General features: G+C 40.3%; 1 protein-coding gene across 1 annotated transcript in view; it reads right to left on the reverse strand.

The window, feature by feature from the left end:
* Positions 1–7,586: 7,586 nt before the first annotated feature.
* The window catches only part of LOC5576076 (transcription factor 25), a 33,815-nt gene continuing 15,843 nt past the window's right edge, over positions 7,587–25,558 (reverse strand). Inside the window, exon 5 of the mRNA XM_001662358.2 lies at positions 7,587–9,551. Coding sequence (XP_001662408.2) covers positions 9,185–9,551 — 367 coding nt within the window. The 3' untranslated portion in view covers positions 7,587–9,184. The remainder of the gene's footprint in view (positions 9,552–25,558) is intronic.

A 25,558-nucleotide genomic window follows, 5' to 3' on the forward strand; every position in this document is an offset into this window, starting at 1 on the left:
GTGGGTGAACTTGATATCCTTGTGTACGCTGTTGATTGTATCCAAAATTTTAGCCAGATCGTTCCGCTTAATAACGCTGAAAATGTCGTCGACATATCTCCACCATTTATCCGGTAATACTCCTTGTTTCTTTAAATTTTCCTCAAAATTCGCCATGAATAGTTCGCACAAAAACGGGGAGAGAGGGTTTCCCATGGGGGCTCCTTTCGTCTGTTTGTAGAAATTTCCTCGAAATTGAAAGTAGTTTTCGTCCATGCACAATCTTGCCAACCTCATGTATGTCCTGACCTTTCCTTTCCATGCTGCATCCGTCCTTTGGGGTAATAACCAGTCCTCGAGAAGATTTAGGGAATCCTTTACTGGAACGCTGGGGAAAAGAGCCGCTACGTCGAAAGAAACCATCATCTCGTCATCCTCGATGTGTCCTGACTCTAATAGTTTCTGGGAGAACTCCTGGGTGTTTTTAACTGACCTAGTGGGGAATGGATTCGGCATACTCTGGAAATCCTTGACTAACCATTTCGCCAGTTTATGAGTGGGGGATCCGTCGGCCGAGATGATTTCTCGCATTTCCTTTCCTGGTTTGTGAATCTTCGGTAGTCCTTTAATCCGTGGAAGAATGGGGTTTGACTCTTTCAAACGAGCCTCGCCAATAATTGCCTTGCAGTCCTTCAGGGTTTTGTCCGTGAGCTTGATGAGTCCGGGTAGTGGATCCACTCTCAAATGTCGGTAGGGGCCTTCGTTGATCTTTTTCGCCATTTGTTCGTCGTAATCCGTCTTGTCCATGATGACGACTGCGTTGCCTTTATCCGCCTTGATGTAGAATACTGGTTTATCCTTGAGTTCTTTCACGATCCTCGTCTCGTCCTTGTCTGCCTTGCCTCGTTGTCCTGTTGTAATGGCCTTTGCTACGATGTTCCTCGTTGTGTTCTGGTCCTTTATTGGTACGTTTTGGATGATTGCTGTTTCCATGTCTACGATTATTTTCTCCACATCAGGCTTCGTAGTCACCGCATATCCTAACCCCTTGTTGAGGTGTGTCAATTGCTCTACTGTGAACTGCTGCGTCGAACCATCTACTTATAGGTATTCTACTAAACAGCTCGAAGATTTATTATCATCATGGCTACCAAGCGGACGGAGCACAGTATATTCATCGACCTGAAGAGATCTATCGTAAGCACCCAAAAGGACGTGGCATTTCTGAAGAAATGTCTGAAGGAAAAGCTAACACCCGTTAGCCATAGGATTAAGATGGGCCCCCATATCCCACAACATATCAAGAAGACAGCAGAGAAAGAGTACATCACGGCATCGATTAATTCGCACTATGCGAAACTGGACAAGCTGACGACGAGGTGTTACTTTCTGCATTTAAAATTGGCTCAGGAATATCCGGAAGGATTCCCATTATTCCTGACCAAGGTTAAACGAGCGGAAGAATGCGAAGCCGACAGGAAGAACAGGCTACATCGGAAAAAACTAGCCTCCATGCGATCCAAGACGACGGAAGTGAACTGCGTTCCTGCTCCGATTATAGAACCCATTGAAGATTTCGTAGTTAACCGTTCGACGCAGCAGTTCACAGTAGAGCAATTGACACACCTCAACAAGGGGTTAGGATATGCGGTGACTACGAAGCCTGATGTGGAGAAAATAATCGTAGACATGGAAACAGCAATCATCCAAAACGTACCAATAAAGGACCAGAACACAACGAGGAACATCGTAGCAAAGGCCATTACAACAGGACAACGAGGCAAGGCAGACAAGGACGAGACGAGGATCGTGAAAGAACTCAAGGATAAACCAGTATTCTACATCAAGGCGGATAAAGGCAACGCAGTCGTCATCATGGACAAGACGGATTACGACGAACAAATGGCGAAAAAGATCAACGAAGGCCCCTACCGACATTTGAGAGTGGATCCACTACCCGGACTCATCAAGCTCACGGACAAAACCCTGAAGGACTGCAAGGCAATTATTGGCGAGGCTCGTTTGAAAGAGTCAAACCCCATTCTTCCACGGATTAAAGGACTACCGAAGATTCACAAACCAGGAAAGGAAATGCGAGAAATCATCTCGGCCGACGGATCCCCCACTCATAAACTGGCGAAATGGTTAGTCAAGGATTTCCAGAGTATGCCGAATCCATTCCCCACTAGGTCAGTTAAAAACACCCAGGAGTTCTCCCAGAAACTATTAGAGTCAGGACACATCGAGGATGACGAGATGATGGTTTCTTTCGACGTAGCGGCTCTTTTCCCCAGCGTTCCAGTAAAGGATTCCCTAAATCTTCTCGAGGACTGGTTATTACCCCAAAGGACGGATGCAGCATGGAAAGGAAAGGTCAGGACATACATGAGGTTGGCAAGATTGTGCATGGACGAAAACTACTTTCAATTTCGAGGAAATTTCTACAAACAGACGAAAGGAGCCCCCATGGGAAACCCTCTCTCCCCGTTTTTGTGCGAACTATTCATGGCGAATTTTGAGGAAAATTTAAAGAAACAAGGAGTATTACCGGATAAATGGTGGAGATATGTCGACGACATTTTCAGCGTTATTAAGCGGAACGATCTGGCTAAAATTTTGGATACAATCAACAGCGTACACAAGGATATCAAGTTCACCCACGAGGAGGAGAAGGATGGAAAACTATCATTTTTGGATCTACTTGTCACCAGGGAAGAAAGTTCAACTTACAATTTCGAAATCTACAGGAAGCCTACAAACACCCAGCGAGTTATCCCTTACACATCGAATCATTCGTTCCAGCATAAGATGGCAGCGTTTCACCACATGATCCACAGGATGCAGACTCTACCCCTCAGCGAACACGGAAAGACCAAGGAACTGGAATATATCTACGAGACGGCAAGGATTAACGGATACAAGGAAAGGACGATAAAAGCTATCATCGACAAAAAGGAAAGACAGCGAATTCGGAATGCTTTGACGACACTAACCCCTATCACCGAACCCATGAAGAGAGTCTCCATCCCATACGACGTACACATCAGCAAACAGCTCCGCCCAAAGCTAAGGAATTTCGGAATCGATTTGGTATTTTCCAGCAGAGACAACCAACTTAGAACTTCGTTAGGCTCTACCAAGGATCCGGTAAACACACTAAACAAGGCTGGTGTTTACAAAATCAGCTGTTCCCACTGCAGCAAGGTCTACGTTGGTCAAACAAAGCGGTCTCTCGAGGTTAGATTCAAGGAACACTTAGCGGAAATAGGAAAAGCTCAGAAGACGATAGACAAGGGGATGACATACGATTTCAAATCTAAGGTGGCAGAACATATCTTTTCAGAAGGACATACAATTACGACGGCCGATATCAAAATTTTGAGAAATGTTTCTTCTCCTTGGAAACTGGATGTGGCGGAGAGTCTGGAAATTTGCAAACAGGTACCTACGACGCTACTCAACAGAGACAACGGCAACGGCAATACATGGCTATTCAACTTGGTACCTACTAATCGTTCCCGTGATGTACCTTTCAGCATTTAAAGTTTCAACAAAAGAGGGATGGAATGTACCTAAAGCTCATAAATTTTAAGTCAAAAAAAAAAAAAAATAATAATAATGGGTAGGGAAATACGTTTATACCTAGTGTTAATATATAATATGTGCATACGATGGTTTTCTTCAAGTCGAGTCTAGTACACGACACTGAAGACGGCCTTACAGTTGAGGTCGAAATACGCGTATCTGTCAAAGGATACAAACTCTAGTGGAATTAAATGGTATAGTACTAAATTCGGTTTTTTCATCTACTTTTTGAAAAGGTTATTTTGAACAGAATGATGGCCCACATCAACGAAAATTCAATTTTTGCCAATGAACAGTTCGGATTCCGCCATGGACATTCGACCACTCATCAACTCTTACGTGTAACAAATTTGATCCGTTCCAACAAATCTGAAGGCTATTTTACTGGTCTTGCTCTTCTAGACATAGAAAAAGCATTCGACAGTGTTTGGCATGAAGGTTTGATCGTAAAATTGAAAAACTTTAATTTTCCAACATACACTGTTAGAATAATTCAAAGTTATCTGTCAAATCGTACACTTCTGGTTAATTATCAGAACTCCAGATCTGAAAAACTTCCTGTAGGAGCTGGTGTTTCTCAAGGCTGCATTTTGGGACCAATATTGTACAATATTTTCACATCTGACTTACCTGAGTTACCTCAGGGATGTCAAAAATCTTTGTTTGCGGATGACACAGGCCTCTCCGCCAAAGGACGAAGTCTGCGTGTCATCTGTAGTAGATTGCAAAAAAGTTTGGATATTTTTTCTTCATACTTGCAAAAATGGAAGATTTCTCCTAATGCTTCCAAAACTCAACTAATAATATTCCCACATAAACCAAAAGCTCTTTATTTGAAACCTTCAAGTAGACATGTTGTCACGATGAGAGGGGTTCCAATAAATTGGTCAGATGAAGTTAAGTATCTAGGGCTCATGCTAGATAAGAATTTAACTTTCAAAAATCACATTGAGAACATTCAAGCCAAATGTAACAAATATGTAAAATGTCTCTATCCCCTTATTAATAGAAAATCAAAACTTTGTCTTCAGAACAAACTTTTGATATTCAAACAAATTTTCAGGCCAGCCATGTTGTATGCTGTACCAATATGGACTAGCTGTTGTAATACCAGGAAGAAAGCTCTGCAGAGAATTCAAAATAAAATTTTGAAAATGATTCTGAGGCTTCCTCCCTGGTATAGTACCAATGAGTTACATAGAATATCCAATGTTGAAACATTGGAACAAATGTCAAATAAAATCATTAATAATATCAGGCAAAAATCGTTGCAATCTTGTATTGCCACGATTAATGCGTTATATGTTTAGGTAAAGTTAGGTTAAGTATATTGAAAACGTTTTTTTTTTCTCTTATAAGCAGGTGAAATCAACTCACCTGTAAAAAATCTGAACTGCTACGGCAAATGAAATGTAATATGTTGTTACCAAAATGTTAATGAAATCTTAGATTTGTTTTACCAAATTAGGATGATAGTGTTGCCTAATAACACAGAACACCTAGATATAAGAAATAACGAATGTAATGTTTGGAATGGTACTAATAAAGAAATTAAAAAAAAAAGTACTGCGGATGATGAAAACCAATAGGTTCGTCCTTTGAGGGAGGTAAAGGATGCCATTGATCAGCTCAAGAAATATAAAGCTGTTGGTAGAGATGGTAATGGAGTTGAACTCATAAAGATGGATCCGGAAAGGCTGATCCGTACCGTACCGGCTGCTAGGTACAATCTGGGAAATAGAATATCTACCGGATGAGTGGAAGGAATGGGTAAAGTGCCATATCCACAAGAATGGCAACAAATTGGATTGTTAGAACTTCCGAGCGATCAACATTCTAATTGCGGCCTACAATTTGTTATCCCAGATATTCAGCCGTCGTCTGTCACATGCAGTAGACAAATTCGTGAGAAGTTATCATGATGGCCGATCGATGATGGACCAAATCTTTACTGTACGGCAAATTGTTCAAAAAAAATTAGAAAACCTGGTCCCAACGCATCACCTATTTATCGATTTAAAGACGGCCTACGTTAGTATCGATTGCGTAGAGCTATGGAAAATCATGGACGACAATATCTTACCAGAGAAATTCACAAGACCGATAAGAGCGACGATGGATTAGTACCTCGGTTGTTGTTGTAACGCTACGTATAGCATGTTTTGTTGGAGTCGAAATTTGATTCAGTAATTTGAAGTGTTAAAGCGTCGAAATATTGTTGTGATCGATAGTAGAGTTAATGTAATGTAACGTCTATGTTGAGTAATATTTATTTGCACGTTTATGTGCCGCAATTGAAGCGAAAAGTTCTCGCGTTGAGAATCATACAGGCGTATCTGCAGTGATCGATTTCTCTTCGTCGATTTTCTCTGGCTTAGTATACGAAACTTAAAAGATTTTCGGAACATTTTACGATGCTGCATGACGGAGGACAATTAATATTTTCTACTAAAACATAAATAGCAGTCGAAAACATCGACCCGGCCGAGTAATTTGCAGAAGAGAAAATCGATCACTGCAGATACGTCCTTATGATACTAAACGCGAGAGTTAAACTGAAGTTCGCAAAAGCCATAATTGTTTAACTCTTGCTTACCCTTTTGTTTTGTCGCTGTCATGTGTATACCTACGTAATGGATACCAATTACCAAAAACAAACTGACCATTTGCAAACAATGCTCCACATCGATTGCCAGAGGTGACATTGCGAAGGATTTTGCGGACAAGCATTTCACGCCAAATGTGTCGAAGTAAGTGGTGATGATTTGATGAGATATCGCAAGAAATCAAATATGTGGTGGATTTGCGACGCATGCATTGAGCAGATACGAGCGATTCGTAACGACCGTTTGTTGCAATCGCAAGTACCTTCTAACGATATCGTAACTTTTAATTCTCCGAATGTTATTCATGCCGAAATGAATTACGACAAGGAAATCACGGTTCTGAAACAACAAATAGCTGCCATTCATGAGACCATTGGAAATGTTACTATCACCGAAGCAAGAGCTCATTCAAAATCTTCCCGAAGCACAAGTATTGGTACTCCCGTTGCACAATCTTCACCTGTATCTTCATCCAGATTGTTATGCGGAACAAAAACTATTTACGATATGAGCGATGTCGTTTACCCTAGAGTAACCGATGACAGATTTTGGTTGTTTTTCACGAGGCTTGAGAACAACGTTACTGAACGCGATTTGTCCTCCAAAATAATTTCTGATTCTCTCGGTTCAACTGTCTCAACAGTAGTCAAAAGGCTTGTTCCAGCGTGGAAAGATCCATCGACTATGCCGTACGTCTCATTCAAAGTTGGGATCGAGACTCGTTTCAAGGAATTGGCGTTACTTCCATCGACTTGGCCAACGGGAATTTGCTTCAGAGAATTCCATAATTATGTTTGAGACCCGAAATTATAATACTGGTCCATAGCTGAACACTGAATGAATGTTTTTATGTAATGTTGTTCAATAGTTTAAATAGTTTCAGTTTGGCTTTCATCAAGATTGTAATGATTTGTTTCTCTGTATTTGTGTCATTAGCTCTAAGTAAAATTTCAATAAGATCATTATTAGATCAGTTGAAAGTATACAAATAAAGAATAAAGAATAAAGATGGATGGTGTACCAAACTGTGTGGGACGAACACTGCAATTCATTTGATTTCCGCTGGCGACTACGACAAGGAGATGGCCTTTCGTGGCTTGCAGTAAAAGGGATTATATGGAGAATCGGGTACAACAGCCAAGAAACGATTTTGACCAGATCTAGTCAATTTGTTTGCTTCGCGAAAACATTGCCTAAAGAACATTTAAAAATGTGACACATCTGTACAGCGGCCTGAAAGGCGAGGTAGCAGAAGTGGTGGTGAATGAATGCATTACAGACTAATTGCTAGCTAGCGAAATAAAATCTAGAATAAAAATGGTATAATAATAAAAGAACTAAACTAACATTTTCTGAGCTATGGCATAAGGATTTGTTGTGATATTGATCACTTCAAGTAACCCATTAACAATTGTCTATTTTTAGCATATTTATTTTAAATTTGATGTTTCAATTATTCACCATCCCTTTGAAATGGCTATACACTTTACGTAACTTATGAGAAACGTTTGCCACAATTGAAAATTGTGTTTATACAGATGTCCCCTCTTCATCTGTGTGTGTGTGGGGTGTATGTAAGTAATTTCCTCTTTCCGAGTAGTGGATGTGATTTACATTGTTTGATTGATTGCAAAACAAGTAGACTGAACTTGAATGAGGATAAAGGGCTCCATAAAAATCTGATTTGCATTTGTATTTTATACTTGTATTAATCGTTTTCTTTAAAGACTTGTATTCTGCAATATTTGTCCCGCTGATTGCTCGATTTTAATATGTTATTCATTTTGATCAGTTTTTTTTTTTTGCGTAAGATATATGAAATATTGATCTTTTTTTCAATTAATATATACGGCTTTACTTGATAAATATTGGGTCCCACATTAGCTATTCAAAGCTAGTCGGGGAGTTTCTGGATGTTGCAACATTATATAAGAAATCTGATTTAAGATTGTTCGATATTATTGGATATACCTCAAATAATTCCTTTTCTAACCAAAAATTGTGTATTCTTTTTGTTACAACCCGTTCTATTAGAATTCTCATTACACTTATTTGAAGATAGTGCTCAAATAGATGGAAACCAATGATTTTAACTCAATAGTGGAAATTGGTCCGGTTCTCTACTTTCATTAGGGTCATTAGCGAATTGTGACAAACAAGGATGCTACCGTTTTAACATAAATGGGACCAAAAACGATCAGTGCACATACAATCAGTGAGAGTAAATATACGGAAAGTCGTTAACTGGAATCTAGAATTATATGATTTATTTTATCGATAATCTTGGTGATCACATATTATTACCCCTGCTGTAGCAGTGTGTTAGATGAAAACGTTCAGCTGTGCTTGGTTTTTATTCAATACTATGTTTTCCTTGTCAAATTGCGACGCAAAATAAATTTTGATTATAAATTATGGTTATTGATTTTTTGAAGCGTTTTGTTGAAATTTATTTTATTTTGACAGTCATTTTAGAAACCAAGAAGCAGAACCGCGATCAAGCATTACAGTTATCGACTGAATCCGCACCTATCTGTTGACTGAACAACTTCAATACACTGTTAATGTGAATTATATTCCTCAAATGTCAAAGTACACGACAAATATAACTCCCAATGGATGGTTGAAATGTTCATTCGGGAACTATCAAACTGTGAAGCCTCCATTGTTTTGCTTCTTGATATCTTTGCAGGCATTTGTTGATACCCGTTTTAGTTTTTTTTTTTCTCACATACTCAACTCAACAATGATACTTTTACATAAAAGAGGCGAAATAACACAACACGAAAACAAAATACATCCCATATCAAAAAAGTAGGAAAATATAAGTATAAACAAAACTATCAAACTAGAAAGCCTTAAAAATTGACTACTTTCGGTGTGATGTAAAGTTTTCAAAATCATAAGCGACGCGGCGTTCCTCAATCTGATCCTTGGTCAACACCAACCTCAATTTGGAAAAGTATGAAACGTAACGACTATCACCTACCTCCAAGGAAAAACGTTTCTCTAGCTTACGTCAGATAGTCATTCGGCTCGTCCCCGTCCGAGCTTTCATTGTCGTCCACGTCGGCGTCGTTGGGCCGCTCCAGCACCCGTATGTCGGACAGGAAGTCTCGCATGGCGTCCACGATCGAGTTGAGCGAATTGGTGTACGCCTGCAAGCCGGCAATGGCACCTTCGCCCGCTGCAGCACCCACTCCGGCACCGGCGGCAGCAGCAGCTGCAGGGCCTTCGCCGGCCTCGCGGTTGCGGATCGGTAGCTGGCCCGGTTGCTGCTGTTGCGCTTGCTGCAGACTGAAGCTCGGCAGCAGGGATTGGAAAAACATCGAAAACGGCGAAGCGTTGATCATGTTCCGCGTGGTCGGGCTGATTGATGGCCTGAAAAAATAAAGTTAGGTTAATAAATGCGGACAATGCTGTATCATGCCTAGTAGGTAGCCTCTCAAGCTCGATGTAGGAAGCGCAATTCTGGTGAGATGGTCTACCCAGAGAGCCATAAGCCGTGTATTAGAATTATTAAGCCATAAATCAATATTTGGGCTAATATACGACTTATTGTTTACCTGGATATCCAAGACTGTTTATCAAACAAGAAACAACAATGGATCGATTTCACGGTAACAGACGGACTTCGAATGAAGGGCAATAATTGAAACGTTAGATCTTGAAACGTGGAAATTATGAATGATCTCGAGCATGTTGAATTCCTGGCTCGTGAACTGCTAAATGTCGGCTCGAACGTTGCAGCTAAATTGAAAAAAAAAACCCTGATTTTAAATCGGAGAACGTGATTTCCAAACGGTGGCTTCCATCACCAACACTTCATTCAAGTACCACATCCACTAGTTCTACCAGGAGCTCAACGCATCCCGCAACGGTTTCGTGCCGCAAGCCGCGATTTGCAGGGATGTCTATGAGGATGAGGATGGGAGGATCTTGACGGGCAAACGTGAGGTGGACGAAAGGTGGCAGCAGCACCTTGATAAACACCTGAATGGTACTCTCAGCGCGGTCAGCACAACAGAGGAAATGTCTTCGTCAGCACTGTAGACAATGTAAATCAACCAGTTCCCACTTTTAAGAAGGTCAAGGTGCCATTCATCAGTTAAAAAAAGCTGCTGGAAAGGATGGTTTCGGAGTTGAACTCAACAAGATGGGTCCAGAGAGGCTGGTCATTTTTCTATACCAGCTAATCAAAAAATCAATGAACAGATGCTTTGGATAGTCTGATAGCACGCTTCATTTGTACTGGGTACATGAATCACATTTTTAGTTACAATTTATTTACCGTAAAGTACCCATATTTCGCGCGCGCTTCTAATTTCGCTCACTGATATTTTACACATGTTTTGCGAAATATTTTGTTGTTGGCTAGTACATTTATTAATTCTACTTCAGTCATAGTTACAAAACATGCAATTATATAGTCTAATATGTATCAACAAATATTAATAATATGGCAGTGAGCGGAATGAGGAGCATGTGCGAAGTATGGTAGCATCGCGGAAGGACTGCCATAATGCCGAATTTACTTAAGTGTCTAGTTCTTATACTACACCAAGCAAAGTTATATACTGTCCAGCAATTTCACACTTATTTTAAGTTCAATTTGTACTAACTTTTTGGGTATATTTATTTTAATTTTCAAAGTTCAAAGTTTGGTGTTCTAGTCGTAATCAAATTTTAATTTGTTATGCATGCATGTACCTGCTAGGAACAAATTCTATTCAATTTACTATGCATGACTGATCGGTGCGAGTACATCTGTACGGTAGATAAGGACTGTTCATTTTATAAAGTGGACACTTTGTGCATACTGTATCTTTTTAATTCATCAATCAAATTTCAATCGGGTTTCTGCACATCATTAGACTAGTATTGTACAGTGTTGTGATAATAAAAATTCTCTCAAATTATTTTAATTTCACACGAATATGGAACAACGATTAGAACGGTGGATTTGTGGAGGTTATCAAAATCAGTGATTGTTAGAAATTGGCTGCAAAATTCGACAATTTATTTTGTTTATTTTCAATGTAGGCTTGTTCTTCGAAAGCATCATCAATCAGAAGCCTGATAGAAAAAATCAAGTTATTTTTGGAACAACAGTTTTACAGATAAAATAAAATCATTTTTCCCCTATTTTTTAGAGAAATCTATTTTAAATTTGAAGGGAACTGATATGAGTAGAATTTTTTGGTTAAAAGTACGTCCTGACGGAAATCGTAATATACACACTCAATCTGTTCGGTAAAAATAACTGGGTTTTGGAACTACCGAAAAAGTCAGTAAACTAAAAAAAATGTCAGAAATCGAAAAACAGAGATTTTTCACTGAACTTTTGCAGAGAACTTTCTTTTTATATCATATATCGATAAAAAATAAAACATGGTCAAATTTGCTTTTCAATTACGCGTGGCGACAGTTTTCATTTTACTGACTTTTTCGTTAAACCCAAAACCCAGTAGAACTTTACCGACCCCAGTAATTTAATCTAAGTGTGTAGTATTAATATGAAAAATATTGCTGCTTGCGTTTGACGTGCAAATCCAGGCTAACTGAGCTTCAAATGCGGTAACACAAAGTAACCAAAGGATACTTAGCAACCATGATGCATATCACCGCCAATCTAGCAAAGAAAATCAATTTTTGACTTCGCCTTCCTTGTTGAAAATCTTACCGCATTTGGTGTTCACGCATTTGATATTTGCATTTCAAACGCACACAGCAATAACTTACGCCTTCATAGAGTTACTAATTTAGTCCCCACGTCACATTTAAAGCACAATGGAAAAACTGTTGCTTTATTCTTAGAAGACCTTTCAAAGTACATTGACAATCATCAAAATTGGCAACACTGCTGTAATAAAGTCGATTTCATTTTCCACACATTATTTTCATAATATATTATCCAGTGATTACCAATTCAGATATTCGGAGAAAACCATTTACAATTTGCTGTAGACCAATATAAATGCGTACACAGTTTTGAAAGTACACCCGATTCTGTTTTTACACGGATTTTTTTTACACGGCCGTGCAAAAAAAGTTTCCATACAAAATTTTTGCCAAAACCTTATTTTTACAGGAAATGTCGAGAAATGGTGTTACTTTTTTTTTTACACGATTTTTGAAATTTTGAACTGAAAACTTTTTTTGCACGGTTCGCATCCCCCGTGCAAAAACAGAATCCGGTGTATGAGACTTTTTAGTAAAACTACATAAACAGTAAAATTTGTACTTAAAACTATGGTTTAAACGCACGATTTAGCTCTCGTTTGTGGGCACCCCGGGCACTCCAACCCGGGTGGTAAGTCCCACTCTGTCAATTGTTTTTCCGGTACAAATTGCGACGAAACTTCACTATCACCGACTGCTCCTTCAATGCCATCGTCAGGACTTTCCGGAACATTAATTTTAGACAATCAGTCCCAGCCGTTAGATACTCCGTCTGGGCTCTCCGGGTACTCCAATCCCGGTGGTAAGCCCCTCTCCGTTACCAGCCCTACTGATGCCAGCACGGCATCATCCATCACCTCCTTCGGTTTGACCACCAGGCTTTCCGGAATTCCCAGCTTGGACACCATTTTCGCCTTACCTCAACATTCAATCCGGGGTAACCCTGATTTAAGCACAGCGGTCACAACTTTGGCTACCGATGTTTCAGCGGCAGCTCTATCAGGTATCAGGTATCAGAAGGCCGGCTCCAAAGGCACGTTCCCCACCAGTTGGGAGATTTGTGCCATCGCCATATTTGAGCCTATTTCATCATCTACCCGATGGGAGAGGAAAGGGAAGGGAAAGATGGGAGGAAATAGGAGTAGGGTCCCTTGAAGAGGGAAGATCGCATAAGCGAAATGAGAGCATGTAGCTCCATACCACAATGGGTTCGAACAGCGCCCTAAAAAGGGCACTGCAAAACGCATGAGCGTAAAGAGAGCCTATAGCTCATTACCACAGCGGGTTAAGAATAACAGAATGTCCTGAAGATTCAGGCTTCTGAATTCAGTTTCACTTAATAAGTGTTTACCAAGTAATTGGAATCGCATTTGCGCAAAAACTGGACAGTTACATATCAGTTGATACGAAGTTCCATAATCGGAGTCACATCTATCACACACAAATGAGTCAGCACGCTGAATATTTGCCATGTGATAGTTGAGTCGGCAGTGGCCTGTCAACGCTCTGACCAAGAGACTGCAATTCTGCTTTGACAGATTTGTTAAATACTTCGCCACCCTTGGAGATGGCTCAGTAATGTACAATTTTGTTTGACGACATGACTCCAAACTATTCCAATATTGCTTGTGCTGAGTTGCCGCCCAAGAATTAATCTGAAGCTTCACCCAGCACTTCGAAATTGGAATAGCCGGCTCAGGGCCAATGAAGTCATGCGATGCTCCAACGCGAGCTAGCTCATCAGCCAATTCATTTCCAGCGATGGAAGAATGGCTAGGTACCCATACAAGAGTTTACTGAATTCAGTTCCGCAATTTGAGTTCGACATGCGATAACATCTTGAGGACTGCTGGAGAACTGTAAAAGCAGCCATCAACGATGCAGCTGAGAGCAACGTCGGGTACGTGGGACGGAGTCGACGGAACGATTGGTTCGACGAGGAGTGCCAGGAGATTTTGAAGGAGAAGAATGCAGCGCGGGCGGTCATGCTGCAGCAAGGGACCCAGCAGAACGTGGAACGCTATAAACGGAAACGGCAACAGCAGACCCGCCTCTTTCGGGAGAAAAAACGCCGCCTGGAGGAGACGGAGTGCGAGGAGATGGAACAGCTGTGCCGGTCTCAGGAAACGCGTAGGTTCTATCAGAAGCTCAACGCATCCCGCAACGGCTTCGTGCCGCGAGCCGAGATGTGCAGGGATAAGGATGGGAGCATTCTGACGGACGAGCGTGAGATGATCGAAAGGTGGAAGCAGCACTTCGACGAGCACCTGAATGGTGCTGAGAGCACAGGCAATGAAGGACGGGACAACGGAGGAAATGCCTTCGTCAGTACTGCGGAAGATGGAAACCAACCAGCCCCCACTTTGAGAGAGGTTAAGGATGCCATTCACCAGCTCAAGAACAATAAAGCTGCTGGTAAGGATGGTATCGGAGCTGAACTCATAAAGATGGGTCCGGAAAGGCTGGCCATTTGTCTGCACCGGCTGATAGGCACAATCTGGGAAACAGAACAGCTACCGGAGGAGTGGAAGGAAGGGGTAATCTGCCCCATCTACAAGAAAGGCGACAAGTTAGATTGTGAGAACTTTCGAGCGATCACCATTCTAAATGCGGCCTACAAAGTATTATCCCAGATCATCTTCCGTCGTCTGTCACCTGTAGTAAACGAGTTCGTGGGAAGTTATCAATCCGGCTTCGTTGACGGCCGATCGACAACGGACCAGATCTTTACTGTACGGCAAATCCTCCAAAAATGTCGTGAATACCAGGTCCCAACACATCACCTTTTCATCGATTTCAAGGCGGCATACGACAGTATCGACCGCGTAGAGCTATGGAAAATCATGGACGAGAACAGCTTTCCCGGGAAGCTCACGAGACTGATAAGAGCGACGATGGAAGGTGTGCAAAATTGTGTGAAGGTTTCAGGCGAACACTCTAGTTCGTTTGGATCCCACCGGGGACTACGACAAGGTGATGGACTTTCGTGCCTGTTGTTCAATATTGCGCTAGAAGGTGTTATGCGGAGAGCCGGGCTTAACAGCCGGGGTACGATTTTTACGAGATCCAGTCAATTTGTTTGCTTCGCGGATGATATGGACATCGTCGGCCGGACATTTGAAAAGGTGGCAGACCTGTACACCCGCCTGAAACGCGAGGCAGCAAAAGTTGGACTGGTGGTGAATGCGGCCAAGACAAAGTACATCCTAGCTGGTGGGGCCGAGCGCGACAGGGCTCGCCTAGGTAGCAGTGTTACGATAGACGGGGAAACGTTCGAGGTGGTCGACGAGTTCGTCTACCTTGGATCCTTGCTGACGGCTGACAATAACGTTAGCCGTGAAATACGGAGGCGGATCATCAGTGGAAGTCGGGCCTACTATGGCCTCCAGAAGAAGCTGCGGTCAAAAAAGATTCACGCCCGCACCAAATGTACCATGTACAAAACGCTCATAAGGCCGGTAGTCCTCTACGGGCATGAAACGTGGACGATGCTCGAGGAGGACCTGCAAGCACTTGGAGTCTTCGAACGTCGGGTGCTTAGGACGATCTTCGGCGGTGTGCAGAAGAACGGTGTGTGGCGGCGAAGGATGAACCACGAGCTCGCTCAACTCTACGGCGAACCCAGTATCCAGAAGGTGGCCAAAGCTGGAAGGATACGATGGGCAGGGCATGTTGCAAGAATGCCGGACAGCAACCCTGCAAAGATGGTATTCGCTTCGGATCCGGTTGGTACAAGAAGGCGTGGAGCGCAGCGAGCTAGGTGGGCGGATCAAGTGCGTATCGATTTGGCGAGCGTGGGGCAGAACCGAGGATGGAGAGATGCGGCCACGAACCGAGTATTGTGGCGTGAAATTGTTGATTCAGTGTTATCTGTGTAGATGTTAACTAAATAAATAAATGAATGAATGCGATAACAAGCTTCGACTTTGAGTTGGCCGAAGCAAGAGCTTTTATAGCAGCTTGACTATCTGACATACTTTACAAACAGCCAGACGTCCACTTCTCCTGTGAAGGAAGTTGTGTAGGAAATTTCCTATAAGCAAAGAGATCACTCGAAGCAAGGACAATTGTGTCCCGACACACCGGAAGTGGGAACATCCGAATCACCAGGATTTCCAATGGACGGAGAGAATCCATGGAATTTGGTCACAACCAATTCCCAGTGTATGTAGAGATGATCAGATAATGATTCATCATCTAATACACACCAATTCGTCAACTTGTGACTGATTCTGTTCAAGCTGGGCATTATGTCTAACACTTCTTCTCTAGCAGATACCATGAAGGTTGGGCGATTCCCTAAAATAAGTAATCCAAGATTTGAACTACTTAAGCACTTTATCAGACTGCAGCTTCTCAAATTGATAGCTGAACTGCTCTAGATGATGTGATGAGTATCAGCATCACTGCCCACAATCAGCAGAAGGCCTCTTCATAGGCAGTGAACGACAACCCGTTTGAAATCATCCATTGGGGATGGTTCATCATGTGGTAGATACACCACAAAACGAAAGACGTATTTCCTATTGAGGTCACCAACAGAAATATCAATTGTGACAGCACATACATCTCTGGTTGTTAACTCAGAAATGAGTGTAGCAACGTCAGCGCTATTTATGAGCACGCATGCACGAGGCATGGCACGCGAGTTTGCCATTTCATGTTTCTGAAAGTAGCAAAAACTGGGTCCACAAGGTTACCTAGATAAAAGTTCACAAAAGTAAGGTTTTTGAACTAGCGCCAATTGAGCTTTAGCATTTGCATGAGTCTACAAAGATTGATCATTGCTGATATTTTATGCTGAAGATTGGTCTAACAAAGCTATCTTAACCGTAGCCACTACCCAAACTAGGCAGGATTAAGCTTTTCGCAATCTCAGAACGAAAAAGACCAGCAGCGAAAAAAACATATCCTCAAAGTCGCCAAAGGTGAAAAGCACAGAGCACACTGTGTAATACGCATAATGCGAAACCATAGAGGTGAAAATTTAAACTAAGTTACAACGTATTAATAATCCCACCCTTATTTAGCCTCATGCTTGAGACTGAAGAAGGGCAGCCGATTATCTCGGAGAAACACAAGGTCACCTGCACCATTGCTCCGGTTAGCACAGGAAGGGCATAATACTGTAGAGGGCGCCCTGGTACTCCACAGGCTCCGTTTGCGGTTAGGTTTTATTTAGACCCCCCTAACCATTCATTCCTAGGCACGGTAAGCTTAAAGCCGCATGAATTAGGGGTCACCTGTTAGGTGGACTTTTACCATCGGAACAGGCAGTCCGTAGTGTTAATTCTTAGCCAATTGAAACAACCGCTACCGACACTACACGGCTATCTAGGCTGATCGGGAAAAGGAAGTTAACATTGATGATTAACTCCTGACGTGCCCAAACAGCCCCAAAATGCAATGACCGTGAAGGTAACTTGCTGACAGACAAAATCTTGGTGGCTGCCAGGTAGAAAGAACACTTCGAGCAATTGTTGAACGGAGAGAACACGAGCGCGTCTGAGAACAGATTAATCATCAGCAACGATGGACAAGCTGTGGAGCTAGATGTTATTAGAAAAGCGATCAATAAGTTGAAGAACTGTAAGGCTGCTGGAAAAGACGAGCTCCCGGCCGAACTTTTCAAGCTCGGTGGTGAGCAGCTGTACAAAATATTGCACCGTACTCTGTTGAGGATATGGGAGGAAGAAGAATTGCCAGCTAGCTGGATGGAGGGCCTCATCTGCACTCTGTATAAGAAGGGACACAGATTGGAGTGCGCCGATTACCGAGGAATAACGCTCCTCAATTCGGCGTACAAAATAATGTCGAGTGTTCTGTTCAACAGATTGACACCACTGGAGGAGTCCTTCGTCGGCGAATACCAAGTTGGTTTTCGTGAGGGCCGATCAACGACGGATCAAATGTTTACCTTGCGACAAATCCTTGATAAGTTCCGGGAATACAACTTGCAGAATCACCATCTGTTCATTGATTTCAAGGTGGCGTACGATTCAGTAATGAGAAATGAGTTATGGCAGATAATGATAGAACACGGTTTTCCGGTGAAACTGATTAGACTGATTCGTGCAACGTTGGATGGATCGAAATCAAGTGTGCGGGTTGCGGATGAGACTTCAACCTCCTTCGTAACCTTAGATGGATTGAAGCAAGGAGATGCGCTTTCGAACCTTTTGTTCAACATCGCTCTCGAAGGAGCTATAAGGAGAGCAGGCGTGCAAAGAAGCGGTACCATCGCCACCCGGTCGCATATGCTCGTGGATTTTGCGGATGATATCGATATAATCGGAATTGATCGTCGACCCGTAGAAGAGACATTCGTGCCTTTTAAAAATCTGTGATTGGGGTAAATTTCATTTGAGGAAATAAAAAAAAATGTTGCTAAGCATTCTGCTGGACATTGTGAGAGTCCTTTTCAAAATTAGAATATTATGAAGAATTTACCCCAAAAATTTTGCATCCTGTGAGAATAATCACCTGGATTTTTGTTTTTTATCGTACTACAAATTCTATCAGAATCCGACCTAAATTTATTAGCATGAACCGAAATGTGCTAAAATCCTGATCAAGCAGTTTTTTAGGTCATAATGTCCAAGATTTTACAATAATCGTGCCTAGGATTCCTTCAGAATCTTACTCAATAATCATTTTGAAATCATTTTATAAATTATACAGAGACTTAATTATACAGAGACCTTCTCAATAAAATATCCATAAGTTTACGACTTAAGGATTACATTTTTATGGAAGATTCTTTAGGAGTTTAAGATATTTGCAAAGCAATGAATTTTGTAGAACGAAAAAGTCACAAGATTTCGATATTACTATTTAGGCTTATGCACTTATTAATTTTCTGTTATGTTCGAGACCACTTGGGAGGCCCATAAGGGGAAAATATGTAAAGCACAAACCCAACAAATAAAATACAAAAAAGTTAACATTACAATTTTAATTTTTATTATTCTCTTTTGAACAGTGATATAAAAGTAGTGTTACGCTCTTCATGTTTTAGGTTGTCGTCGGGGTCGTTTTTCCATGGATTTCATTGGCTTTGAAAACGTTCATATCCTGATAGGGTTAACCAAAACCATTTATTGTTTCCCTTTTTAATTTTATTTTTTAAAGATGTGGTGAAATGAAAGAAAGATAATATTTGTAGTAGTCTTATCTCAAAATCAATCCTCTAGAGATAACTACAAATATTTTTCCAGCGTGTCTGCTATAAAGTATATCAACGATTGTTTAAAACTATGTTGGGAAGTGTTTTGATGATTTCTCGACGGGTTTTACTGAACAATCCCGAATGACTTCTCCATGAAACCGATTAAAAAGTTTTGAAATTCCTTCAGCCATTAAATATTTTTTAAATCATCTAAATATACTTACCAAAAAATATTCGAACTTATTCTTGGGTGACCTTAACCAATTCATCACGATATTTATTTAAACATTTTACTGGTAATGTATATGGAATTATACCATGGAATTCACCAACATTTTTATTAAACATATCCAGAGATTCCTTCAAGATTTTGTTTAAAAAATATATATATACTTCCAAGGAATTCCTCCAGATTTTTTGCAGAAATTCTAGCTGGATTTCTTCAGAATCAATATAAGCAATAAATCCAAGAACATTTATCCAGCACTTTCATTTAGAAGCTCTACAGAATCTTCTCATTATTTTCACCTGAAATTAATTTTGATTTTTGAAAGAATTGCTTCGGGAATAGAACCACTATAATATAGCTAGCAATAATCCATGTTGACGTTGAAGAAATTGTCACGGAGATTCCTAATAAATTGTACCCGTTTTTTTCCAGGATTTTCAAGAATTTCTTCAGGAATCTTTCGAGGAATTTATCAGGGCTTCAACCGATAATTCCACTGAGGAGACCTCTGAGTACTTCCCCATGAAAACCACTGAAAGACGTACTCTTGGCCATTGAACTTCGTGATTTTCCAAGTATGTATTCTTTTAACAATAACCTCAAGGAATCTTTCACAAACTATTTGACTAATTTCAAGCATACACCTTGAAATTTATCTGAGTTTTTTTTTATCTTAGAAATTTGTTAGAATTCCTCAAATAGTTGGAAATCCTTTTGGATTCAACCTTCTTGGATTCATTCATTACTAAAATGAGCTCTTCAAGTGATAAATGCAGTATTTTCCCCAGAAACTCCTAAGGTGTTCTAGAAGTTTTTTCACGAATTCTCCTAAATATTCTAAAACTCTTTTTACAAGGAGGTTAAAAAAATCCAAAAGTTTAAAGAACGTCGTCAGAGTTCTAGAAAAAAATATTTCTACTAGTTTTTCTAGGTATATTCCAAAATGATATAGAAATATAGAAATATAGAAATTTCTGAAGCAATTGCTTCATATATATTTTTTGATTGCTAAAGACGTAGTTACTCAAAAATTACTTCCAGGGTGTATAATTACCGGTATAATATTTTCTGAACTTTTAATCACGAAAGTTTCGTCCAAATGGTATGTTTTCGAAAAATGTCTAAGGTACGTGTGAGTTCGTTAATAAAAGGCATAATTTGAAAACCTCTATTTGAGGGGCCCCCAAACCTACCTCCGCACCGGGCCCACAAAACACTAGCTACGCCACTGGACGATTCTACCCCATTACCCCCAATGCCATTACCCCGAATCCCATTAACCCGAATGCCATTACCCCGAAATCCAAAACCCCGAACGACCCATAACCCCGAATAACATTACCCCGAATTCCAATATCATTGAGAAATGTCATCAATGTCATCATGTCAACATACTTGTGAATTCGGGGAAATAGCATTCGGGGTGATAGAATTCGGGGTAATGATACATTCGGGGTAATGGAATTCTGGGAAATGGCATTCGGGGAAATGGGATTCGGAGTAATGGGGTAGAATCTTATTTTAATATGGTTTTTACATTGCCATAAAAAATACCTCTTTTGTAACAACGGTATAAAAAATCCAATTCCAGCTTCATTTTCGCAAAATTTACAAGTAGAAAGTAGGGCGTTGTGAAGCATTGCATTTGCCACCTGTTGCAATAACAAACTCGCAATTAACGCAACAAATAACAAATTAAAAACTTTATTAAAATATGAACGACATGTGGACTTGAACAATGCTAGGCGAATGCAAAGATTAATAATTTGGACGATGACATTTCCCCATCGGTCTGGCGTGGACGGCATCTGTCAGCAGGGTTGCCACATAAAAATCTGTATTTTTTCATTGAAGTATCTGTATTTCTGTATCCTGGAGCAAAATATCTGTATATTTAATCTGTATTCCTAAAAATTGACGTAGAAATAAGAATTATTCAAGAAAATCTTAGAAATGTTCATCATTTGTTACTACAATGCCAAATTGTCACATCTCAGTTTAAAATTTAAAGTTTTTAAAAATGTATATTTTATTTTTGCTCAAAAATCTGTATAAATCTGTATAATTTTGGCAAAATTCTATATACAAAATCTATATTTCTGTATATTTGCAAAAAATCTGTAATCTGTATGTACAGATTCTTGGTCACAAAATATTCCAGAAAATCTGTAAAATACAGATAAATCTGTATATGTGGCAACCCTGTCTGTCAGTCTTACGGTTGTCAGATGATGAGCCACCGACTGCGTGCTGACTCCGGTAGGGGTGGTCCTCTCAACACCACCGAAAAGTGAATCTTGTAGGAGACTGTTATAGAAGCCTAAGATAACTTTACTCTTAAATATTCACTATAAAAATGACTATGGAAAGTAAGACGCTGAGATCGAACATTAGGGTTCACTTGCTAGGTTCGAGAAATTGTTGAACAGACAAGGAAAGTGACTTTTTTCTTAAAGGATATTTGAACCTAATGTCCAATAAATACTTTTAACAATAAAAAATGAAATTAACTAGAACTACTATAAACAGCCTAAATTTGTTAAGACTTCACGACAATTGACATTTAAGCCTCTAATCTTACGTAAACGACAGGAGTAATCAGAATAGCACTTAAATGACAAATTATCCAAAACCATTTTGACTAGACAGTATTAGTAATGACACTACTACACTACTATTTAAAACAAATTCTGATGGAGCTGCTGATTTTCACAATGCTTTCTTTTCTCAGAAGCGAGGGAAAATGGGTATTTTTTAAAAACTATCACGTCACAATACTAATAAAAAACAGTGTTCATGTGGGCACCATAGCCTAGTCCGTCTGAGTATTGGTCCTGGTAGAGGGGAAACTTGGCAAAAGCCAGACCGAGGTTTCAGCCTTGACAAGTTAAGCTGTCAGGCAGCTCCAACTGAATACCACACGCTCGTTCAAATCTACTCAAAAGAGAGTAACTTTGACTCACTTTTGAAGTTTCAAGTTAGCTGTCAAAAGTGAGTAACTTTATTTTATCAAAGTGAGTAACTTTTTACTCAACCATGAAAGAAAAGGACCTTACTCACTTTTGAGTAAACACAAACATATTTGACTCACTTTGTAAACGTCAAAGACTTGTGAAAATTTCGCGCACTCGAACTGACAAATTCTCCGTTGTGGTGAAATTTCTTCCGTCGACGTGATGTCGGACTGTTTTCAAAAACAGTCGAGACAAAAGCCGAGCCGGCAGAGCAATGACAGTTAGTTTGCTTGAAGCTTCGCTTCGTAAGTCCAACCGGCGAAGTCAATAATCCTGATATCAAGTGAAGCGAGGTCGGAGTGAAAATGACCAAGTCCTGGTTTTGATCGAATAACCGCAAGAACAAAAAATTAAACAGTAAGTTTTACCGTCGTACTTTTTATTGGACTAATTATCAATTCTTTACAGGAAGGCTACTGGCTCGGTCAAACTACATCCTCCATGACTTTCATCAATACCCCAGAGATTTATAACATCCGGGATCCATTACAGAGCAGCGAAAATTTCAACCCAAATATCATTTTTTTTACTTGTTATCATGTATTATTCATATAGTTATGTAAGAGACAATGAATAAATGTTATGCTCTTTGTATATTTCTTCTGATTTTATGAATAACAAAATACATTTATTTCCAAACATATTATTTCCTGAAGTGAGTGACATTTACTCACTTTCGCAAATTTCAGATTAAACAAAGTGAGTAAGTGTTACTCCCATATTGACATTTGACAATGTTACTCTAAAGTGAGTAACGATGGTATTACTCACTTTTGAGCAGTTCCACTTTGTTCCGAAGTGAGTCGAAATCTACTCACTTTTGAGTAGATCTGAACGAGCGTGCATACAAAAAAAAAAGAGACAGCGAGGATTGGACTTACCGTCAACACCAGCAAAACAAAGTACATAGAGGTCCCCAAGCAAACTGCCACGAATACCAACGCACAATCAATCTTACACAAGTCGATTTCCTCAGAATGAAAACGTATCGATGTTTGTTTGACGTCATTGAGCTTTCGGTCAACGGCAGTCCAACAAGGAAGTGGTTGTTTTGCAGCAATTCTGTTTATATTTGGATTCTCACAGCAAACAAAAGCAATGTTGTGACAGTTCTTACAGCAAACAAAGAAAATTTTGTCAACATTGCACTACTACGCAGGCAACTGGATTAGTCTATGATCGCTGGTAGACAGCGTGGTTCCAATCGTATGGTAGTGCAATGGTGCTGGGTGGTGAAAAATTTTAAGTAGTGGAAGAATTTGTGTATCTCGGTACTTTAGTGACGTGCGATAACAATGTTACCCGCGAGGTGAAAAGGCGTCTTGCAGCTGCGGGCTCCGTAACCAGCTTAACGATCAACGCTCCGTCATCGTAATCATCGTCATCATCAAAACATCAAAAGCAGTTTTTCTGTTCAAAACTAAAAATTTTTGGATGAAAATGTGTTCACTGTCTTTCGGTTGGAGAATAGAATACAGTGAACACATTTTCCTGTAAATTTTCTTGATTTTGAACGAAAAAACTGCTTTTAAAAATTCCGAAATCAATGACGGATCCTGCCCCCTTAAGTCTCGTATCCTGCAGACGAAAACAAAATTCGCGCTATATAGGACACTAATCTTTCCGGTTGCTCTATATGGCCAAGAATCCTGGACGTTAAAAGAGGTCGACCGGAAAGTGTTGGGAGTTTTTGAGCGTAAAGTGCTGCGAACAATACTCGGTGGTAAACAAGAAAATGGCACCTGGCGGCGTCGCATGAATCATGAGTTGTACCAAGTATATAAAGAAGTGGATATTATCAAGCTCGTAAAACACGCCGGCTGCGTTGGGCTGGTCACATGGTACGAATGCCGGAAGCAAAAATAATATTCAGCAGAGAACCCGGACGAGGCCGTCGGCTTCGTGGTAGGCCGCGGCTTTTGCAGTTGAAGAGTACTTAAGTTGAAGAGACTTAATTTTCAAGAGCACAAATCTGGAGAACCGAACACCCATTTGAGCTGAAAACTTAATCGATTGGTCACTAGCTGGTGGTGACCAATCGATTAAGCTTTCAGCTCAAATGTAGGCTGACCATAAGCCAACCAGATAAAAACGGGACAAATAAAAAACAAAAACGGGACAATTTTAATAGACATAGAGTATACGATTGTGCTACTTTTCCCCGAATTCTAGTTCCCCGAATGGCCCGTTTTTCCGAAACCATTTCCCCGAATGACCCGTTCCCTTGTAAAGCAATTCAGCTCAAAAAAGTGCAATAATAGTCTTTACCCAAGCAGGCGAAAAAAGCTAAGTAATAGCAAATTTTGATATGGACATACAAAAGTAATATTAACTTGAAAGATATAAGAAATAAAAGAGGGCCGAGATGAGCCAGCCTCGGGCTGCAAATCTCGTTAATAAAGATAATAATAATAATAGATATAAAAGATCCGAAAATATTATCTAAAATTTACTTCTGGAATATTGTGATTTGCTTTGATAGATGGATTATTGGGAAAGTAGTAAACCGCACTTTGAAGCTCGCCAAACAGTGGCTCCAAATATTTTTCCTTGCAAATGGATCCATACCCAAAGTCGTTCACGTGTAGATTTACGCGACAAATTACGGAGCTTTTCTATCCAAATGCGATTAGCTGACTGCATAATTGCAACAATTAATTATAGTCAAACAAGCTTATTATAAGTGGCAGAAATACTTTCACAAATCATTTACAAACAGGTTTTTTTTTGTAAAACAAGTGAAACGAACAGACTAGCAACCCTGCTGAAAGCACATGGTTTTGTTAAAACGTAAACAATTTTCATTAGCGTGAAACCGATTCACTGCGTTTTCTTTCCCGCCAACGTCAAAAACAATACGTTTGACGTTTCCGCACTTATGAACCCGCTCGCACTTATGAAGTGCGGGGTCCAGTAAGGTGGGAACTGCGCATTACTATTAGCATATCATATTTAGCTTTTATGGGGGCCTTCCTTAGCCGAGTGGTTAAAGTCCGCGGCTACAAAGCAAAGCCATGCTGAAGGTGTCTTGGTTCCTTGACTTCCCTGGGCATAAAATATCATCGTACCTGCCACACGATATACGAATGCGAAAATGGCAACTTTGGCAAAGAAAGTTCTCAGTTAAGAACTGTGGAAGTGCTCATAAGAACACTAAGCTGAGAAGCAGTCTCTGTCCCAGTGAGGACGTTAATGCCAAGAAGAAGAAGAATTTAGCTTTTATAAGATCTCACCAATATCAGCGAGCTATTCTTTAGATCTTCCAACATTAAATTTATCTATGGCTCAGAAGTTC

The sequence above is a fragment of the Aedes aegypti genome, chromosome 2 (genome assembly GCF_002204515.2).
Source record: "Aedes aegypti strain LVP_AGWG chromosome 2, AaegL5.0 Primary Assembly, whole genome shotgun sequence".
Lineage (NCBI taxonomy): Eukaryota > Metazoa > Arthropoda > Insecta > Diptera > Culicidae > Aedes > Aedes aegypti.